Source organism: Rhododendron vialii, chromosome 12a, assembly GCF_030253575.1.
Source record: "Rhododendron vialii isolate Sample 1 chromosome 12a, ASM3025357v1".
Lineage (NCBI taxonomy): Eukaryota > Viridiplantae > Streptophyta > Magnoliopsida > Ericales > Ericaceae > Rhododendron > Rhododendron vialii.
The window spans coordinates 8,601,933-8,623,476 of record NC_080568.1 but is presented as its reverse complement, the minus strand read 5'-3'; the positions used below and the strand labels follow the sequence as shown (position 1 = coordinate 8,623,476).

Sequence of the window (21,544 nt, the reverse complement as noted above, 5' to 3'; positions counted from 1 at the left end):
AAAGATTACTCTTTATTTTTAAAGTGCAAGCTACTACTCCAATTTAAAGGAGACTGACAAAAAATAAAAATCAATAAAAATTTTATCTTGAGCAAGTCAAAATCGACATCTATTTATAAGATCTCCGAAAATAAAAATACAGATTAAAATTAGGGAAATGATATTGGCATTTTAAAAATTGATGCAGACACTCCAAAATCAGTTTAATTCCAACGCTACTTTCTTTTATTTTTTAGAGTGCCTGCATCAATTTTTGAAGTGCCAATATCATTTTCCTAAAATTATACAACGGAGGAAGTATATAGTTTCTCCTTTTCATCCCTTTTTTTATTCCCCCCCTAAACTTTTCCATATTCACTAACTTTCCCCCCCCTTTTTTTTATTCCCCCCCAGGGTGGGAGAGAATTCGCCTTTATTACACAGCACACTGATATATCATTACATACAACATATACGCACGCGTGCACTCAGTTCTCTTTGCAAAGGCACAAATCTCTCTCTCTCTCTCTCTCTCTCGCGATCCCTCAAAATATCACCAGGTACGTGCGCGCGCTCTTCTTCTGGATCTCATTCTCTCAATTCGATCTAGTTTCCATTTCAAGATCGGTTTCTGTAACGAAGTGGTCTCGACGAATTTGGCAGGTTATACACATCAACGTACACGTATAACAGAGAGGAGAAGGGAGATTTGTATTGAGGGAAAAAAAAATGGGATACATAGGGGCTCATGGGATCGGTGCGCTGCATAGATACAAGTACAGCGGGGTGGATCATTCCTTCGTCGCGAAATACGTCTTGCAGCCGTTTTGGAGCCGTGTCGTCAACTTTTTCCCTCTCTGGATGCCGTAAGTGTTCGATTTAAACGTCTGTATTGCATAATAGAAACTCTGTACTCAGGTTTTAAATAATTTGTCTTACTGCTGTTTGTGGAGGTGGGGTTTGAAAGTGTTCATAAACTTTCGTCTTCGTAGCTAAAACCAGAAAAAGATATAAATACGTTTTTTTTGTTATTATTATTATTAATAAATTTTTTTCGTTGTTGAGATTTTGGTTGGAGAGTTAACCCCGAAGTAGGCCTGGTGGTCAATTCGGTTTGTTTCAGAACTTGTGGAAAAGAAAGAAAAAACAGGGAAAAAAATTAAATTTTTTTTTTCCCTCCATTGTTTGGTTTGGAAAGAAAGAGGGTAGAAAATAGCAATTTCAAGTATTTTGTCCCTTACAATTTTTTTTCTCCCTATTTTCCTTCTTAATTATTTTCTCTCACTTACCCCAAGTTCCAGACAGTGTTAAGATTTGCTCCTTCTTAGGTTTAGGTGTCGGGTTTGAAGCTTATTAACTCTTGGGTTCAGGCTATAGGGGGATTTGTCCCGACTTTAAATGGATCCCTTGCTGGTGGACGGTGCTATTGGTTGCCTAAGATTAATGGGTTGCGTGCAAGCTTATTCGGAAATCTTGAGTTATACTAAAAAATAAAATTCTATGGTACACAGCCCTGTGCCATCAGAAAATTACGAGGTTTGTGGTGAATGGCTATGTAGCACAGATACGATACAGACACAGACAGGGACACGAGAATTCTAAAAAAATGGAGATATGGACACGGTAGGGGCACGCCACGTCTCTCTCAGTGTGTGTGTAACTGTATATGTTTTTTTCCAAGTTTACATTGCAAAGGCTTTGTTCGTTTTTCTTTTTAATTTTGTTTTCTAATCATTACCCTATTTCTCTTCTATTTCTCTCTTCAATCATTACCCTATTTCTCTAATTATTACTTTCACTTATCTCTTTATCTCTCTTTACTCATTACCCCTATTTTCAATCATTATCTTATTTCTCTCTCTACCCATTACCAAAACTAAAATACCCAAATATGGAAACCAAACAAGGCCAAAATGTTTACAAAACGAAATGGATGAGAGGAATCTGATGCTAGGGTTTCTTCTCGACTTGTTTTTGTAGGTTAACTTACACTTAAACCCAAAACATTTCAGCAATAACATAGTTACCCACTTACCCTCAAATTTTTTTAAAAAAAAAAAAATACACTTTACACCCCCGCTGTGTCCCCATACGTGTCCCCCCAAAACAATTAACTTAGATAATTGGACATGCCATGGGGCGTGTCGGACATGTATCTAGCGGTGTCCCCGTGTTCCTGTGTCAGACACGGCTATACCTCGACCTCTAGAGGTGTCGGTGCTATATAGGTGAATGGTAACATGGTTTTTTGCTTATGAGATTTTGTGGTCAGAAAGGTTAGGCATCGGTATTATATTTCGTGGTGTTCACAACGAATGTTTGTGGTGGATTGTGGGGGCATATGGTATGCACTTTTTAGTGGCGTGTATTACAAGTTTTCCCTAAAAGTATAAGATTAAGATGGCCGTGAAATTGGTTACCACATGTTTCTGTCTGTTTCGCTTCGTTTGTACGGAGAGGAAAAAATTGGAGTCTCGTTGTTGTGATAAGTCATTCTAAGCATCTTTATTGTTTTGTTTTGATTTGATTACCAGATTACCTTGGAATTTATTTTAGACGTTTGTGTTAGCTCCCATCTGTTTTGACTTTGATTTTGAACACGTTTAGAAACAATGATTGGTTAATTACTGAGGCCATGTTAAGGGAACTTGGAATCTCGAAACTTACTGGTAGCTCATTGTAGTCAGACTTTGCTGTGGAACTTCATAAGCTCTCACTCACTCACTCACTCACTCAAACTAACTAACTTCTTTTTTTCCTTTTCTCTTTGCTGTGTTTGCACATGTGGATGCTTTCCAGACCGAATATGGTAATACATTCTCAGCTGACTTATCTGGTTATGTTTTGATTATTCAGAGTGTCTGGACAAGGTTGCGTGAACAAAATTTTTTATTGCCTTCTTTACTCAGATTATTGCACTTTTCTTTCCTTTTCAGATTACTCTCACAGGATTCATTTTCTTGGTCATATCTGCATTGCTTAGTTATGTAAGTTACTTTCTGGACCTTAAACACGTTTTCCTTTCTATATTTTGATTAGTAATGCCATCTGTATTGTGGTTTTGTAGTTGACTATGAATACCCTTTTCTCCTATTTTGCTCACTAGTTTTTATGTTTGTTTCCGTCTTGTTATGCTTTCTGCATGAACCTTCATTGAGGGTAAAAAAATTTGGTAGTTTAATCTAAGTATGATGTATTGAAACCAGGATGCATGTTTCTCTCATGTTTTTATAGTTAGTTTTCTGTGTAAAAGGACTGTTGGATCTCCAATATTCTCATCCATTAGCAAGTATGTAAGCTTCTCAAAGGAACAAAATCATCTCTTCTCAAACCATCCAGATCTGTGTAGTTATGTATTTGGGTTGCCTCGGGCAATATTGCCTTTCTACTTTCTCTCCCACAATCCCACTTGTTCTTTGCAGCCTCTGTCATTTCCCTGTGGCGCCTTCGTGAGAATGAAAATTTCTACAACAGCTGAGAACTCCAATGCTAAAATATTGTCCAGTTGTATGTCTTGGGAAAAAAAAAAAGAATTAGTGTCTTCTCTCAATTGCTCAGGGTTTGTGTTGATTCTGTGATTGAGAATTCTAATTGCATGAGACTAGATTTACCTTTCTTATGGAAACATGTAGCTTCGATAACTTGTGTTGCTTCTGAATTTTTAAGAAATCGATGTTCTTCTTTAGCTTTATAAGTTTTCCGGAATCACAGGTTTGTGTGATGAATATAGATGAGGTAAGTTTTTATCACTTCCTCTAGAGACTAAGAAGCACATGCACATCTACTGGCCTCATGTATCTACCGGCCTCACGTATCGGTGGCTGACACAATGTGATACTCTCTGAACACGTCAGGCATGCCTAAATACGTGTGATTTTTCATTATATTCTTTTTACTTGGACAAGTTTTGATACTCTAGGACACGCTTGGGACACTCTTGTAACACATTACACATTAATAGATTAACAGAAAATTTTAAAGCTTGGCTTAGAGTGAAAATTGCCATCGATTCATAGGTTATGTATACTTATATAGGGATTGTTGGTTTGTGTTTTGTAGTATTAATCTTAATTTATTACACATATTGTTTTTGACTTTCACAAGAATTTATAAGATACAGGCGTAGTAAAACATATTTCTATTCGTCGTGTCCTAATTTTTGAAGAAATGACCTGTCCATATTTCTGTGTCGCGTTGTATCGGTGTCCCGTGTCTGTGTCTGTGCTTCTTAGTTTAGAGATAGTAGTTTCACTGTTGGATTTTATCTCGTTAGAATTCTGTTGAAGACTTGGAAAAAGGGAAAAATAATCAATAAACATCTGTCCTGCTTTGGTTATACTCCCTCCGTCCCAATTTAGTTGTCCATCTTTGTTGTTGGATGTTCTAAATTGGTAGGTTTCTTTGAAAAGTAAGTACAAAAGGTTTTAGTTTTCCAAAACTTTCCCTTGGGGATTGTTGGTAATTAATGCCTTCCAATTGGAGTTTGGATGCGGATTTACGTCTCCATAAAATGTTGAAAAATCCCACAATGGAGTAAAGTTATGGGGCAGAGGGAGTATTTCTTTTGTGGGAAATTAAATAGAGTTGGTACCATTCTTTCTTTGATTGGAGTTTCGAGTATATGAGCCTTTTTGATGGTCGCGAACTATGATGCACAGACACGGACACGGGAATTCTAAAAAAATAGGGACACGGACACGGCGGGGGACATGCCACGTATTTATTTATCAATAAATATAGTTTGACACCCAGAATTTTTTTTAAAATTACAATTTGGCCCCAAAAATTTAAAAAATTACAGTTTGAGCCCCAATTTTTTTATAATTACAGTTTGGCCCCCAATTTTTTTTAAAACATTACAGTTTGGCCCCTGTCGTGTCCGCATCAGTGTTCCCCCCCCCCCCCCCCAGTGTTCCCGTAAAAAAATTAAATTAAATTAAATTATTGGACACGCCACGTGGCGTGTGGCGTGTCCCATATGTGTCCCTGTGTCCGACATTGCGATTTGTCGACCTTTAGAGGTGTCGGTGCTTCATAGGTTGCGAATAAGTCACGACATGTTCTATAACCAATCTTGTCTCAATATGGAACAACTGAATGTCAGAACATGTCTCAGTTAGTGTAAACCATCTATCAATGGTTTCACTGAATTGAAGAAAAGGTCCCAAAAATCACAATCAAGATCTCAGGTCGTTGAACTGCTTTATTGCTGTGCTAGTCTGCATACAGTATGAAACTTTGTTGAGGAAGTTGCCCCATGATTTACTTTCTGTCTTTGTGCAGTTTGAAAGTTCTACGAGTTGAGGGAAACGACACACATACAATTATTTCTAGGTTGTTAAAAGTGTACAACATATGACGCGAGGGTAAAAAAATTATCACTATTTTGCATGTCAAAACTAAACAAAAAGAATGTACAACAGTGTTTAAGAGACTGAAGATCTAGTTTTGTATGTCAAGGCAATCAAGCCATCCTGTTCATCTAAGTGGTGAAAAAGCACCAGCTTAGCGGTGGCAATAATGACAGCTAAGTCACTCTCAAAACCAAGCACGCCAGCAAATCAAATGTCACGGATGACAGAACATATATTGAATGGGTATATAAAGGTTGCTGTGATCTGAAAATCAAATGACAGCAAAGTTCATCCATATGATGTGAGAAACATGAAATGGTTAGTTTTACAGAGAGTATGCTTTTGGAAAAGCCACTACTTTCACAGTGGTACTACTGGTCCAAGTCCCTTGCTGTTGTTGGATGCAAAATTATGTCCAGTTTTTGGGGTCATTTTCTGTGTTTTTGAGTATCATGGCAGGCCAAACATCTCAGGTGAAATGATTGTGGGAGAAGTATTCCGTCCATATATATTGAATGGGTATATAAGTCAGGATGTAGGCCTAATATAGTTCATGGAATGGTGATAATGGTAGTAAATCCTACGTTAAAACTGTAGCGTTTCCCCCAATATTATTGATGGAGCAGTACAAAGTTCATCCATGTGAGAAACATGAAATCTGTAGTTTTCACAGAGAGTATGCTTTTGGAAAAGCCACAACTTTCACAGTAGTACTATTAATCGAAGTCCCTTGCTGTTGTTGGATGCAAAATTACATCCAATTTTTGGGGTCATTTTCTGTGTTTTTTGAGTATCATGGCAGGTCAAGCATCTCAGGTGAAATGATTTTGTGGGAGAAGTGTTCCGTCTGTAATTTTTCTTCCCATGGATGTATTGTAGATATATTCACCCCGATTGGATACAGCTCCTCCAAGATGGGTTCATTTTGCGCACGGATTACTTCTCTTCTTGTATCAGGTTCATTTAAATTCCTCTACCAGTAGTATCTTATCTTTCTGTGCTGCCATGTGCTTGTAGTTTATGCGCGTGTTCTCTTTTATTGACAACTATGCCAGCTTGTGAATTATAAGTCTTTTTGTCAGTCTTATCTCTTTTTCTTCCCTTGTGCTCCTTTTTACCTTTGTTTAAAGAAAACTTGTTTTCTGGTCTTAATAATTTGCTAAGTGTAATGGCTGCTGTTGGTTGCTATTGTGGTTTGTTTTTCGTGCATCCGGGCACTGTACAGTTTCACAAATATTCTACCGTGATTACTGGTTTCTTAAATAATGGCATCTGGAAACTAATATTTTAGTTTCATTAGACCCTAGAAGGCATTTTATAGAACTTGTGTTTTGTGTTTCTCATAAAATTCAGAATTTCCTTATTTTCTTAATCTATGTTTTGTCCTTCAACAACCCCGCCAGACTTTTGATGCTGTTGATGGGAAGCAAGCTAGAAGGACAAATTCCTCTAGCCCATTGGGGGAATTGTTTGACCATGGTGATTGTTCTTGCTTGTACAGTTCCTCCTTTTTCCATTTATCATGTACGAGTGTGGTTTACTAATTGAGTATGTTTCTTGGCATTGATGAACTAATGCAGGCTGTGATGCACTTGCTTGTGCGGTATGTAGTTCTGTTATTTAGTTTTCTTTAGGTGACCATGGCAAATGTATCTCCTTCATGTTTTGATTATGGTTTTGTTTCTCAGTTTGAGGCCTTGGCCTTTGGGAACACTGCTATGTGTGGAGGGCTTACTTTCTGGTATTGGGTGATTTCAGCTGTTCCATTTTATCTTGCAACATGGGAGCAGTAAGTGGTCTAACTAATAATTGCTAACTCCATTTTGCCTTATTACAAACTTATTCAGCCTTGCACATCTCTTTTGCCAAGTGGGACTTTTGCTATTTGTTCATTTGTAAATTGAAAGGAAGATGGATGTTGTCGAATTTTTGCTTTCAAGTGGTTCCTTAGGACATATGGTACTATGGTATGATGAACATGCAGGTCGTGTTTTCTGGCCATTGTCTTCTGAGGGAGCTATGCATGATTTTGCACGGCAGTTAGTTATTGAACTAATGTGATTTGATTTGGTGATTAATAAATGGTTTATGCCCCTGATGTTTTGATTGAGCTTATTGTTAAATGATTTTTTGCTTTCAGTTATTGAATTAATATTGCTATGAACTTTTCTTTTGTTTTGTAGCTACTTCACCAATACACTTATTCTGCCGGCAGTAAATGGGCCTACAGAGGGTCTGATGCTTATATATTTGGTCCATTTCTTTACAGCTATAGTTGGTATGGTTTTTTTTACGTCATTAAGGCACTCGATATAGACATTGATTGCAAAAGTTCTTGTTCACTAAATATGTTTTTTTTATACTATTAAAAGAATGTTCCATTTCTTTTTCAGGTGGTGGGTGGTGGGTTCAGCCTTTTGGAAAGTCCCTGCCTTTTTTGAGTTGGATTCCAGTAATAAGTGGTATGACTTGTAGATGGTACAGGATACCTATGGATAGATGGCCACCTTAAATTTGATCTTTGCAGTCCTTTGTGAGAAAAATTAGGCGGCTTTTATTGATGGATGTTTCCACTTCGGGTTTGCACATCTGTGTTCTATACGTGTAATTTTGTTCATATGTGCTCGCTTCACAGTCCTGCTTTTGAAAAGTATCTGAATAATGGAGAGATTTTGAACCTTAATTTTGTGAATTTTATACCTGAGATTGTTATTTGTTTTGAAAGGTTTCAATAGTGTTTATGTGCAATGTAACTGACTGATTTATGTGATCTGATTTCTTTTGATTACATTGACCAACTTATCTTGGTTGCCCAAACTTGGTTGTCTCCTGCTTGATAGATTTATTCTGCTTTTTATTTATATTCTTAGCTAGTGAGGTGGACATATTTCTATGCTCATGGTGTTTCTAACCATTAGTCATTTAGGGGCCAGGATTTAGGGATGGCAACGGGGCGGATCGGAGGCGGATATTGCAATATCCGAATCCGAACCCTCCACCCGCCCTCCGAATCCACCCCGAACTCCGAACGGATATATATTTTGTCCTCCATCCCGCATCTCTCCGAACGGAGAACGGTGATCCGAATCCGAATTTGGGAAAAAGAAAAGAAAAGATTGGAACTCGATAAAAAAAAAACTAACAGATTGAAAAAAAAAAACAAATAAAACTAACATGGAGAGGGAGTCTCGCTTCTGTGTTCCTAAGGGGAGATTGCCGCATCTCTCCGCTGCCGGGGGTTTTTTTAGAGAGAGGGAGGGGGGTTGGGGAGGAGAGAGAGAGAGAAGAGGGAGAAGTCATGGGCGAGGGTAGGGAAGGGGAGGGTTGTGTGAAGTGAAATCGGCTGGGTAGGAGACTGACTATTGACTAACCCTAAAAATAAGAGGTATTTATATATTCGGATATTTGGAGGCGGATCGGATCGGAGGCAGACTTACCTCCGAATCCGATCCGATCTCCGAATTTTTTTTGAAAAATAAATCCAAATCCACCCCAATATCCGAAAAATCTCCAAAAAATCCGATCCATTCGGAACGGATAACGGATCGGATACGGCCGGATCGGCCGAGATGGCCATCCCTACCAGGATTCCACTTGTAAGGTTTCATTTCTGTTGTCAGGAGAAAAGGGTCGGACCAAGAATCTTCTTGGTTCCTTTTGTATTTGGGTAATAGAGTAAGATACTGGCAAAGCTTTGCTCAAGAAAGAGGGACAAAATTGTAACCAATATGTATTGATATCTGATCATGCCTACTATTGCTCCCTTCTTTTATTTGACTTTTAGGCTCAATTTATGGATTGGCATAATTCTTGGTTATTTTCTTTTACATGATAGTGTCGTTTTGCTTGCTGTGGTGAATTCCTTATTTGTTTGATTCTACTTGCTTTTATTTTACTTTGCTGTTCTTTATTTATTTTTTTGCTTCAGAAATCCCAACAAACAAAGTTATGCTGTTTCTAATGGTAGTTTTTGCTGTTATTCCAACAATTGCATGCAAGTAAGTACTTCATTTTTTTTTATAGTCAAACTTCTTTTTATTCCTTATTATGGCAACACATAATGTACTCATGTCACTCCCTCCAAAAGCCCCCAAATTCCTCTTCCTCTGCCTCTGTGATCTCTGGAGTACTATTCCATATTACGTGCGAAGGACTCGTACATTGTTTTAGACTTGGGCAGAAGTTGCAGGACAGGGGTTCAGTCGCAAATTTGACACTGTTGGCACGCACTACTTTTCATCACCCTTGTCGTCACTAACAAACAGGAATGCTTCGTGTGTTTGTTGTTGTGGACTTACATAAATGACCATATCAATCAGCTGTCTGAGTCATGTAGCATATTTGGCTTACAAACCTCACTGTCTTGAGTTAGCTTATAATCATCCCCAGTACAGGCTTCGTATGAGCTCGTGTTTTGGTCTGAGTTTTTAACGTTTAAGCTCATACCAAAGCTGGATTTTATGAGTTCTTAACAAGTGTTGAGCTTGATCCTCCATTACATGATGTTCTGCTCTTGTGCAGTGTGCAGAATGTCTACAAGGTTGTCCAGGCGAGGAAAGGAAATATGCTGCTGGCATTGGCGATGGTAAACCCTGTTATTACTGAATGCTTCATCTATTAGTAATCAATTTTCTTAGTATATATGTCTCGTCACTTTTTGTTTTCAGCTTGGCCCATTCGTTGTGCTCTTGGGAGGAGTCCTGATGTGGTATGTTATTATCTATGTTAGTTTTACATGGTTAGCTTAAGGATTATAGTTTGTCATGTGTAGTAAATTATGCCTCTTATCTATTGTGCAGGGATTACTTGTCTCCAGAAGATATAATAAGGAACTACCCACATTTAGTTATAATTGGAACTGGACTCGCTTTTGGGTTTCTTGTGGTAAGATATGCGCTAATCCAATCTTTAAACAGTGGCAATGACATCATTTCTGTTCTAAACATTTTGATATGAATTGTTTACATGGATCATCTATAGATCTTTATTATGGATATGGACCTATGTGAATAATTTTTCGCCTCAGCTCCTACTTGTTAACCTACTCATACTACTTGTTGGTTTGGTTGATTTTAAAGCCCAGGAACTGCTCTTTGGGTACATTGAACCTACACATATGTGTTACATCCATTATGATCTTGTATTTTGGTACGTTCATCCATGATGAATTTTACACTTGTATTGCGAAACAGAGATTAAATCCTTCAATTTAAATTAGAGTGGATTGCACCACCATACCCATGTGTTCCCCAATCAATGCGGCTATGGGCGGGGGGCAACTAGAGATAGACCTAAACCTTAGGCAATATATGCAAAAAATGGCTGCTCTCAGAAAGTTTAACCTCTGAAACAGTGGCCCCCAAATACCTCCGAATTTGAGAAAGTCTATGGGCCAGGTAAAATTCGTACAAGCGGATGGTGCAATGGGTTCATTTTTCTTGAAATTCATAGATCCGGATATTCTAGAATGTACCTTTAAATCTTGAATGCTTAATGAGCTGGTCGCCACCGCCTGAGTACATAAAATATTGCCTATAATGCACGTGTATCTTACCAGTGTACTATGTGCTTCTAGTGATCACTCAAACTTTAACATGCACTCGTATATTAGTGTTGAATAGTCGATTATGTTTGATATGCATGGTTGATGTTCTCGATTGCATTATAACACAAGTTTCCCTGTTGCGAAATTTGGGAATCACAATTTGAGTATTATCCTTGTACAAGCCAACTCTTTTATTGATAATTTCTGAATTTTAGCTTGTTTTGGCAGGGAAGGTTGATATTGTCTCACTTGTGTGATGAACCCAAGGGCTTAAAAACTAGTATGTGCATGGTATGTTGCATTTTCTAGTCCAATATTGATGAAGTAATGTGTAGATTTAAAAGTATGTGCGATTTCAGTTTTTTGTTTTTATTTTTGTCTTCCTTTGGCAATATATGCACAAAGTGGTCGCTCTCGGAATACCACTGGAATAGTGGCCCCCTATACCTCGAAGTACCAAAGAGCTAAAGGGACGTTTTACTGCGAAACCATGCCCCTAAATCAAAGCCGACAGCATCAGAAAGGGCAGGCCTAGAGATCCAAATCAATTTCTGTGCACATTACCATGCTTCCTGACATCCAAAATTTGCGTTAACTTTTGTGGTACCTGTTGTGAGTTTGTGTTGCTTCCTTTTGCAGTCATTGTTGTTTCTTCCCTTCGGCATTGCAAATGCTCTCACTGCCAGATTGAATGATGGGTATGTGTTTATCTTTATTTCTATGGCAATGGCCTTGATCTATGAAGGAAGAATTTGTATAGTAGTTCAATTGTACAAAGATGAGCATTGGCATGCAGTTGAGGTTGTCAGTAATTGTTCTCTCAGCACTTGTGAAAGTTTGTGTTTTTCTGGCAGGGTTCCTTTGGTTGATGAGAGATGGGTTCTTCTTTTGTACTGTGCATACACAGGTATGGTGACTTTTGCCTTTCATTTTATGTGTATTGCCAATTTTTTGAAGTTCCCCTTGTCCTTTTTCTCGAATTAAGTCATTTTTCAGAATGCTATTATTCTGCGATAAAGAAAGGAAAAGTTCTGTTTTAGATTACGGCTCGATTTTTGTTTTTGTCTCCTAAGTGGTTACAGTTCTTGTGGTATACTAAATAGGACCTTAGGCGTGCTTTTGTTGCCTTATTTTTTCCAGGATGCATAATAGCTACTTATATTATGTACATTTTCAATTCTGTCGGTGATGGTGTTCCCTGATACAATCGTAGGCTTCATGATATTAGTAATTTTTGCGGCTGACTGTTTTCTTTTGATGGACTCAGCTGCACTCTATTTGCACTTTGCCACATCAGTCATTCACGATATAACAACAGCCCTTGGAATATACTGCTTCAGGTGAGAATTTTGGGTTTTTGCCCTGCAACTTGAATGGGACTGTTGATCTGCCCGCGCATTCTTGTCAGATGCCACTCTGTAGGGTTTGGCTTGTCAGCTCTTGTGTGTGTGTGTGTGCGCGCATCTATCATCCTTGACATACAGAGGCTGATATAAAACATTGTTGAAGTTTGGTTGACCTTATCTTTGCTAATTGTTTCCAGTAGGTAGGTCATTTTTTTTGGATCAGCAAAATTTTTTTTATTAAGAAAACTTGATAAGGGTGCATCGAGGAAAAAAGAAAGAGAGGAAAAACACCCGCTTCATGATATTGGTAATTTATGCAATATCTCTATTCTTATTCTAGACTGGATTATTTTGTGGAAGGGTTGGAAAAGATGGGATTGAGGATATGGGGATGAAGGGGACCTGTGGTTCCCCTGGATAATAGATGGGATTAAATGTAGTACGGAATTAGTTGTACTGCTTTTGATTTGGGTGGTATAAAGGGTGGAATAAAAAGTCGAGAATCATTTTGACCGTTGGATGAAGACGGACATAATCTCAAAGGTCTGGATTAACCAAATACCACCCTCCCAGGTGGTATTGGGTAATCTCTTACGGAGGTTATAAAGTGGGCAAATAGTTCCCCTCTAGTCCAGTTAGGCAGTTACATATCTAGTCCTGCACAACAAACTTGGAACTAATCCCGAGGAACATGCGGGGCCACATGCTTCCTTATACCATGGATTCAGAATTTTGGAATTGCAATCTTGGTGTGAAACATGTCCTATAGGTATAAATTGTACCCAGCGGCATCTGTTCATGGTGAAAGACAACTCGCCCTACTAATCGATAAGGAAATCCGGGGAGGCGAGACTGAAAAGGAAAATGGAATTCGTAGTTAGAAAGAAAAAGAATGAGTAGGGCTGTGACAGTGTGGATCGTCGCAGTATAGGTTTTCTATCATTTGGCCTACCCGGCCCTGTTCTGTACCCTTTCGGCAGGAGGCCAGGCAATAAGAGTAGTTTCGGCAGACTTCTTCCACCTCGATAGTTCATAGTGTAACAATAGCAAGTCTCTTTGACCCTACAAAGAAAACGAAAGGGATGCAAGCAAGGAATCAGCTCCGGCTCGACCCAATTTCACAATATAAATAAAGGGGGTTTGAAAGTATGATATGATTTGGCTCAAGCTCAAACTCCCAAAACAACCAGAGTACTTGTTTGGAGTCTGCTTGCTTAGTTACTGTTACTGAAAGTGAAAGGGGAAGGGAATGCTTAAATTGACTCCTGTACTTGTTTGGAGTTTGCTTGCTTAATTACTGTTAATGAAAGTGAAAGGGGAAGGGAACGCTTAAATTTTACAAGAGATGCATCAAGAAGGGATGAATTTTAATATTAGATTTTATTAGTCATATAGCTCTTTGATCAGAGCATGATGGCAAAAAATGATTCATGTAGCCAACCTGGTTAGTTTGGTTTGGTTTCCATGAATTAGGTTACTTCATTACTTGTATTGATCTGCATAACGCTAAGGTATCTTGATACAAACTACACTGAGCACACCTATATCTAACAGTATCAAGGAAAACGGTTGAAACAGGTTCATACTTCTCTAAATTCGCGCGATTATGATCTTAGGACGTTTTCTAATTTCTTTTTGCTCATTGAATGCCAGGATAACAAGGAAAGAAGCTTGAGACAGGCTAATATGGTATTCTGCGCACATCTTTATTCCAGGTTAACATGCTATTTATCTCTGTGCTTTGCCGCCTTTATTTTCGTCTTACTTGGTTTTGTCCAGAAAAAAAAAGTCCCGCATCCTCTTCTGTTTTTCACTCTCTTCACAAATTTATTCATTCTTTGTTTTCAGCTGGCAAGTCGGAAGCAATGGATCAGATTCATGGTCTCTCTCTATTGTTAAAATTTTGGCTGAATATGACTTGCATCATTTTTGGATACTGTCATAGTTTCAGTCAATCACTTGCATTGTTATATTCATCCTATTGCTCTTATATTAGAGCAGGGCTTCCTTCAATTAGGTATTAGACAGGAATTTCTGTACTTTTTTTGCTGCTATTATTTTTGAGAGAGAGAGAGAGAGAGAGAGAGAGAGAGAGAGAGAGAGAGAGATTCCACTTGTTGTAAGACTTATTTTGTGAGAAATGACGCATTTGGCTCGATTATTTACTCCAATGTTTTCCAGATTGGTGTGGTATGGTTGAGCAATTTTCTTCGGTGATTTTTAGTTAATTTATGTTCATGTTCAGAAAATTATGCATCCAGATTTAGCTGGATGGTAATACGAATAATTAGCGTAAGTACTTTATACGAGTACATAAATAAAGGTGGAATGCCTGATTGTCAATTATTTGTTTGCAAAACTTAAACCTCACATTTCTTGGTGGACCTTGTGAGAAATGACGCATTTGCCTTAGTTCAGATGACAGTAGTCGAACGGTTTCAAGCAAACCGGACCAGATTAGTGTAGCAATCGTGTTTACAGAAGAGAGGTAAATCCTAATTCCGCCTCGTAGGGTTTGCATTTTTTTCTCCTGTCTAATTCGTACGCATCATTACTGGGTTCTAAGAATCGTTTTCTAGCAGGTACATTCCATTATTGTTGTTATCTAGTACTTTAGGTTATGGAATGTACCACCTGCGATAGACCGATAGTATAACTCAAAAGGGTTGCTTCTCATTTTCTTTTTTCAATTTGACAGTCAGGAGTGTTTGGGTTAGCTTAATTACATGCATCTCGATTATTTTCCTCTCCGATCTGGTTAGGCAGACCATTCACACCAAAACAAGGATTGCAGTATTTTTTTCTTTCCGAAAAATGAGATGACAATAAGATTATACTTTTTTAGCAGCATCTCTTTTACTTTCCGAAAGCTAATGCTTTATATTTTTGTTTTTTGAAATGAGCTAATGCTTTATTGGCTTTACCCATAAAGCAAAAACCTCCAAGAAGCAACCCTCAAGGGTGGTCCATGCCTTCTTTAGTTCTTTATGAGAGCAAAATGGGTACGCACGCACGCACGCATTATATACCCCAAATTGACATCATCTGCGTTTCAAAAAAAAAAAAAAAATTAAAAAAATGCACAAACACTCATGACACACACACACTCACAACCATGCGAGCCCCAGAGGTCCCCACATGGGATGGTGAGAGTATTGACTTAATAATCAGACATCAATTGTATTGCTCTAAACAATTTACAAATGTAGATTTTTGACCTCTGCCAAAGTAAACTACTCCGTGTATAAATATATAGCTATTGATGCTTTTGTCTTCCACAATCGTAAACACGATACATGACTGCTAGATGTTCAATCAAGGTAAATTTTTTTCTGAAATGTACTTCTCTGCTGAATAAAAAAATAAGAAGGATTTTCACTTTCGATCGTTGTTGAGAATCGAAAGTGAGCTCACAATGATTCAAAACTAGACCAAGCTGGGTGGAGGATATGACAACTACTTTATAACACTAAAATGCATTTCACAACACCACTGGGGATGATATGAGCAGTTACAATAAATTACCTAACACTTCTAACTTAAGCTTTATTATTATTTAGCAATGAATAGAATTGCAAAGTGCAATCTACAACAACTGCTTTTCCTCTCTACCTCTCCTAACTTTTTTTTTGCCCAATGTCATTTAAACCTAATTAAACAGATCATCTGACCCATTTCCCTGTTAATCTGTCGCAAATCACTTTTGTACGGGACGATAAGAAAACTCATTTTCTTATCGTGTCGTACAAGAAGTTAGTACGGAGAATCCTGTCTTGTTCAAAACACCGGCGAACCCGATGGCGAACAATTCACCAAATTCAAGATGCTGTCCCAGTAATTCTTGTTCTCTTCGAGATTGCCACAGCAAGTTCCGGTGACCATCCCGGAGTTTTCGCCGGCGATGGACGGGTACAGTTGATTAGAACTGTCGAACCACATATCGCCAAGCCCTGCTGCTTCCGTAAAATTTGGAAGCAGGATGCTTTCATTTCCTGTAGCCATAGAGTAGTCATCATGATCTGTGGAATATCCCAAGCCCTGAAGCTGCAATAGTTCAATGTCCATTCTTTCCTTTGGATCCTGAAAATCATTTGTTATTTCCAAGTCAGCCCCTGCGTTCATAATCATGCAGGCTTCACCTGTATTGGAAAATTATCCAGTGTTAGCTATTGCCAAGAAAAATGTTCTGACACAACTTATCAAAAAAAAAAAAAAAAAAAGAGTCCCTTCAGACTTTCATTTTATCGGAAAAACCAGAAGTTAATTCTTTACTAGTAGTAATATTTTCTTGTTGGAGCAAGTCCAACTGTACGTGCCATGATAGCTTTGTCATAGCCATTGGGACGCTGCTACTGGTACAGCGGTTGCTGTACAGCAGCCGCGTACAGATCACTTTTGTGCCCATCTCAGGTCCCGCAAAGATGATCGGAGCCACTCATTTTGTTCAAAATACTTCGTTTAGGATCCCTGTAAAAAATCATCTCAATCCGATATCGGAAAGGATATTTACGAATCATCCAACTTTGCTTCAAAATTTAGCCTTTTTGTATGACATTACCTTTTTTGGAGAAGTCGAACACAGATGTAAGAGAGTCAAGAGAGCTGCTAGTGGCGGCAAAGGTACGGGCCGCAAAGTCATTATATTTTGGTGCTTTTAGCCATGATCCCTGCCAAGCTGTTAGAACATCCAGACATAGTGGTTGAAGCGGCAGTGGTGCTGTAGTTGTTGCTTCGTAAATGAGCTGAGCTGAACCCGAGGAGCCAAGTTGTGTTTGAAAAGGATTGGGGCCTTGTAGCTTGGACTCCCGAACGAGTCGGGCTTCGGCTTCAAGCCGTGCACCCTCCCACTGAGCCATGTGGTTGAGGTTGGCGGCGTCCTTCAACTGGTCGGGACCGAGGGCATGGCTCTTCGGCTTATGAGTCACTGGATCGATTCCCAATTTGGTTAACCTCTTTTTGAGGTGTGTGTTCCAGTGGTTCTTGATCTCGTTATCGGTTCTCTTCGGTAAGTGAGCTGCTATGACTGACCATCTAAATCAAATTAACCGAATTAGTGACAAGTACGAAAAAAAAAATTATGGTTACGGTAGCATGCATGAGATTTTTGATCACTCCACTAGGCTTTTTGGGTTTTTTGTTTGTTTTTTCCTTATTCAATTTATTTTCAGCGTTTGTTGAATCTACGTATCCTATAGAAGTGTATAACCACTTCACTATTAATCCGTCAAACTTTTTTCACCATGTACGTTCTATAACATCCATAACAGTTGTATATACAAGTGTAGTATGCTACTGATCATTGGTGTGGTATGATTCATAGAGGTGAGTTCAGGCTATAATTTTTGTCTTTAGATAGACGCCAAATACCACTAGTTTCTGTTACAGATACAAAAAATACCATTTAGATAACAAAAGATACCACTAGTTTCCACTAAAAAATCAAAAATACCATTTAGATAGTAAAAGATGCCCACTTGTTTCCACTTAGAAAACTAAAAATACCATTCAGATAATAAAATTAAGAGAGATCGGTTGTCTTGAATGATGTGTATTTTTAGATCCGAATACCATTTAAATAAGGAAATTGATATTCGCGCTCCACTTTTTACTGATGGCGTTCTATTTTATTCATGAAATTACTAGTAACTTCACGTTAAAATTAAAACATCATCAATAAAAAGTAAAGTGCTATCAATTGCTTTAAATAATAATGTGAACAGACTATATTTCCTAAATGAGGCAAATGTGACTTTGGTGGCAACCGATGTTTGCTTTAAGTGCATTCTGAACGAGGTACGTACGTTTCATTTATTGACTGTATGGCCGTGCATGTGGTGTAAATTTTCTAGTCCCGACAAAAGGGAAAACACATTTGTTTTTTTGCATGTTCCTTTTCTCCTTCCCTTTGATATTAGAGTTGACATCTACATGCATTATTAATCTGCCATGAGAGAGAGAGAGAGAGAGAGAGAGAGAGAGAGAGAGAGATGATACGTCATATGAGATCACTCTCTGAGACTCTGAAAACATCAGGAACCAATCAAGAACTTTAGTTTTACCGGAAAAATGCACCGAAATAATTTACTCCATACTCTCGATATATAGACGGGTGTTCTCCATGAAAACTGAAATCAGTCTCAAACGTATCTCGGACGGTCCGGATTTTAGGGAGATAGAAAGATGAGAGAGAATGATGGGGAGAGGGGAAAGAGAGGGAATAAATGTAGGCCGTTCAAAACACGTTTGAATGGTCTGGATCGCCGATTGGTACTGCCACATGGTACCGTTCGGCACCCAAAAACTTCTCGTTTGTTTTTTCTCTCTATAGTCACCTGTTTCCGAGAAGAGCATGGAGTTGGATGATGGACTGTTCTTCCTGCAAGCTGAACTTGCCTCTCTTGATATCGGGTCTCAGATAATTTGTCCACCTCAATCTGCAACTCTTTCCGCATCTCTGAAGTCCTGTTTAACCAAACCCACCAAAATTTCACCACCAAAAGAAAAAAGTTGGACCAACTGCACCAAAATAGGACTCCTATCACTTCTGGGTATTAAGTCCTTCTGATCAACGGACAAGATTACTAAGTTAGAAAATGACATGTCTGACTCTGATGGAAGTTAAAATAAATTACAATACTGTATTGTCTTTTGTTTTTTTTGGAACAGTATCTTTTAAGTATTAAGAACAGCCCAACGAAAGAGGGGGGCAACCCTCTTAATAACCTGACCACTTAAGGCCAATCAACCAAACCAAAAGTACCTATCTGAAATACAATCCAACTCAAAAGAAAAGACACAACTCAAAGACCAACCAAGCTTAAGAACAACTAGCTACTAGTATTCTTGGTAAAAATAACCGGATTGAGTCCCAATTCCATACAACAGTCTTGGTTCTTAGCAGAAACATACACATTCCTCCAAGAACTAAAGGTTTGACATTAAGTGTAAAGAAAATCTATGTTTGAGCGAATAAGTGAAAAGGGTTAAAGGAAATAAACGTGTTAGACTTATTCCATATCACCCACCTGACATGCACTCATAATTGCTTAATCCTAGAAGCTACGCTATTTCTTGTACTCCAATTATTCTCTCCGTTTCTAAATGATAGTCCATTTCAAAAAGAAATGCAATTATTAGGTCAAAAAAGGAAATACTTTCTTTTGATTGGCAATTTTTTTATTAATCTTTAGAAAGAATTACAAAGATTAAAATGATCACGGGTAAACCGATATATGTCACCTGAGAACTAAAATCAAAAGAAGGCAAGATGCCATCCAAAATACCACCAATTAAAACAAAAACAAAAGCAGAACACCTGCTAAAAACAACCCAACGATAGCTAACACCAAAACAAACTAAAGCCAAAAGAATAATCCCAAAGCCAAAAGAAATGAACCGAAAGAACAAAACAAAAAACCAAGAGAACAAACCAAAACTGCCAAACAATGGAATTAAAATTCCAAAGAAAGAGAGACATTATCCTCAAAGTCATCATCATCCTCCGCGAAAAAATCTTCCTTCAAGTCGCCAAGAGCATTGATCCAGTCCTCCATGAAATACTTTCATGCATTTAAATTTTTTAAAATCAAATTAAACATCTCAATTAGTTTTTTAATTTGGTGTCCAAAAATTTATACAAGAAAGTACATTTTTTTTGTTCAAAAATATAACGTCTTTTCGTAGTAGACTATTTTTTAGAAATGGAATAAGTAGTTTTATATTGGATACCTCCAAAAATCCCACGACGTGGGGAGCCTAGTGCCACCAGTTTGTGAACCAAGCAAAGGTTTATCCCTTACCTTGGGCGCTAAGCCTTAATTTTCTTAGTACTTTATTAGCAAGCACATAATTTTGAATTTTTTTTCATGCATTAAAGAATTTATTCTGCCCAAATTCCTTCTCAACCCTTTTATAAGAGTATCAGCTTATTCTCAATATATAGAAATGGAACCAACAACCTTAGTGCATCTAAGGCTGGATTTAAGTTAAGTTCATACGCAGCCTAATTGAGACACTTAAGCGGGAGTAGAATTTTTGCATTACATTGTACCAAAAAAAAAAAAAAAAAACAGAATCTATACAGGATGACGTGGCAGAATTATAAACCAAATCATATTCACATGTTACCAGCTTTTGCGGGGAGAGCCCGCCAGCTTCCGTGACCATATTGTTCAATGTAAGCCAAGAGCTTGTGGTCTTCTTCAGGTGTCCAAGGCCCTTTCTTCAACCCCACCTTCTCACAGCATGGTGATCTACCCATCCTAGAGAGAGAGAGAGAGAGAGAGAGAGAGAGAGAGAGAGTATGGGACAGTGATAGGTTTTTCTTGTCGTTTTCTTTTATGCTAAGTAAAGATTGGAGAGTGATGGGCCTAGTTTGAAAAGGCACATCGCATTTTATAAGGGTGGAAAATTGAATGGGATATATGGATTTAGTACAAAATTTGTTGGGTTCTTATCTTTCCAGGACGTTGTAGCTAGCCTTAATTTCCCACGAAAGGGAAGTTACTAGGTCCGTCCGTGAAAAACTGACGGTGAGCTGTCATCTTCATTTTAACGAAAGTATCATATCATGCTGACTATGATTAGGGTATCACGCGTGTTGTGATTAGGATATCACGTGTGTTGTCATTTCTTGTCATTTTTGTATCGACGGAAAACAAAATAGATGGGGCCCGTTCCACCAATGCGTTAAAGACGGTATCTCAAATATGGCCGCCAAAAAATTTCTTGTGAATTCGAGGATGGTCCACCTTTAACAAAATTAGAGGTGGAATTAATCGAATTGCACGTAAATTGGCCCAGACACCCTGACCATCATACAAAAAAAAAAAAATGAATAGAGGGGCATTATTATGAACTTAACTTAAATTTGGGAGTTGCCTTTATTTATTTTTTTCGCATTGTTAGTTTTGTGGGTTATTGATTCGTCTTGACGAGAGGAATCGAAAAAGTTAATTTTTTTTTACTTTTTATTTTGAGAAATAATCATATTTTAGCAAAAAAATGTCACTTTTTGGCTTAAAAACTGATTATTTCTCAAAATACTTAGGTAAAAATAAAAAAAATTTACTTTTTTGATTTCTCTCTTCGGGATGAATCAATAAAAATGCAACCTAACTATTAATGGCCCCTACAACGTGGGCTCGAACTTTGGATCGGATGGGCTCTTTTTTCTTGCTTTTGGATGGACTAGAAAGATTTAGACTAAGGTCGATTTTGGCCCAAATAATCCAAATGGATTGTATTTTTGTTTTTACTCAATATTTTTTGTGTTTGTTAGTTTTGTGTAAATAATTTTTTTTTTTTTTGGGATAAGGCTC

At 38.0% G+C, this 21,544-nt stretch overlaps 2 protein-coding genes and 1 non-coding gene across 4 annotated transcripts; 1 reads left to right on the top strand and 2 right to left on the bottom strand.

The window, feature by feature from the left end:
* The first annotated feature begins 372 nt into the window (after positions 1-372).
* LOC131310469 (choline/ethanolaminephosphotransferase 1-like) lies at positions 373-14,404 on the top strand. Of its 2 annotated transcripts, XM_058337493.1 has the most exons (20): positions 373-539; positions 643-845; positions 2,779-2,788; positions 2,916-2,966; positions 6,213-6,290; positions 6,737-6,812; positions 6,914-6,936; positions 7,022-7,122; positions 7,517-7,611; positions 7,727-7,795; positions 9,262-9,331; positions 9,855-9,918; positions 10,001-10,041; positions 10,133-10,217; positions 11,107-11,169; positions 11,518-11,576; positions 11,733-11,785; positions 12,146-12,218; positions 13,878-13,939; positions 14,073-14,404. In XM_058337493.1, the coding sequence occupies exons 2-19, from the start codon at positions 709-711 to the stop codon at positions 13,897-13,899; spliced, it is 1,170 nt and encodes a 389-aa protein (XP_058193476.1). In that variant the 5' UTR covers positions 373-539; positions 643-708; the 3' UTR covers positions 13,900-13,939; positions 14,073-14,404. The 2 variants fall into 2 exon arrangements, with proteins under 2 accessions (XP_058193476.1, XP_058193477.1); XM_058337494.1 differs by lacking the exons at positions 9,262-9,331; positions 10,001-10,041.
* On the bottom strand, positions 11,352-11,459 carry LOC131312178 (small nucleolar RNA snoR100). Its single transcript, XR_009195755.1, has one exon. It is a non-coding gene; the product is annotated as a small nucleolar RNA snoR100 (small nucleolar RNA).
* Positions 14,405-15,684: 1,280 nt separating the features above from the next.
* On the bottom strand, positions 15,685-20,583 carry LOC131310470 (transcription factor MYB16-like). The gene is made up of 4 exons (XM_058337495.1): positions 20,352-20,583; positions 18,557-18,686; positions 16,783-17,255; positions 15,685-16,363 (listed from the first exon to the last, which is right to left on the bottom strand). Exons 1-4 carry the CDS (start codon positions 20,482-20,484, stop codon positions 16,002-16,004), a joined length of 1,098 nt encoding a protein of 365 aa, XP_058193478.1. The 5' UTR covers positions 20,485-20,583; the 3' UTR covers positions 15,685-16,001.
* Between the last annotated feature and the right edge of the window lie 961 nt (positions 20,584-21,544).

Bases quoted from the DNA above. Each gene is read 5' to 3' on its own strand.
- LOC131310469 (XM_058337493.1), top strand. From the start codon at position 709: ATGGGATACATAGGGGCTCATGGGATCGGTGCGCTGCATAGATACAAG. The intron at 6,291-6,736 runs GTTCATTTAAAT...CAACCCCGCCAG, and splicing joins TACTTCTCTTCTTGTATCAG to ACTTTTGATGCTGTTGATGG. The intron at 7,612-7,726 runs GTATGGTTTTTT...TTTCTTTTTCAG, and splicing joins TTTCTTTACAGCTATAGTTG to GTGGTGGGTGGTGGGTTCAG.
- LOC131310470 (XM_058337495.1), bottom strand. From the start codon at position 20,484: ATGGGTAGATCACCATGCTGTGAGAAGGTGGGGTTGAAGAAAGGGCCT. The intron at 17,256-18,556 runs GTGACTATAGAG...AATTTGATTTAG, and splicing joins CATGCTCTTCTCGGAAACAG to ATGGTCAGTCATAGCAGCTC. The intron at 16,364-16,782 runs GTAATGTCATAC...TTTCCAATACAG, and splicing joins GTTCGACTTCTCCAAAAAAG to GTGAAGCCTGCATGATTATG.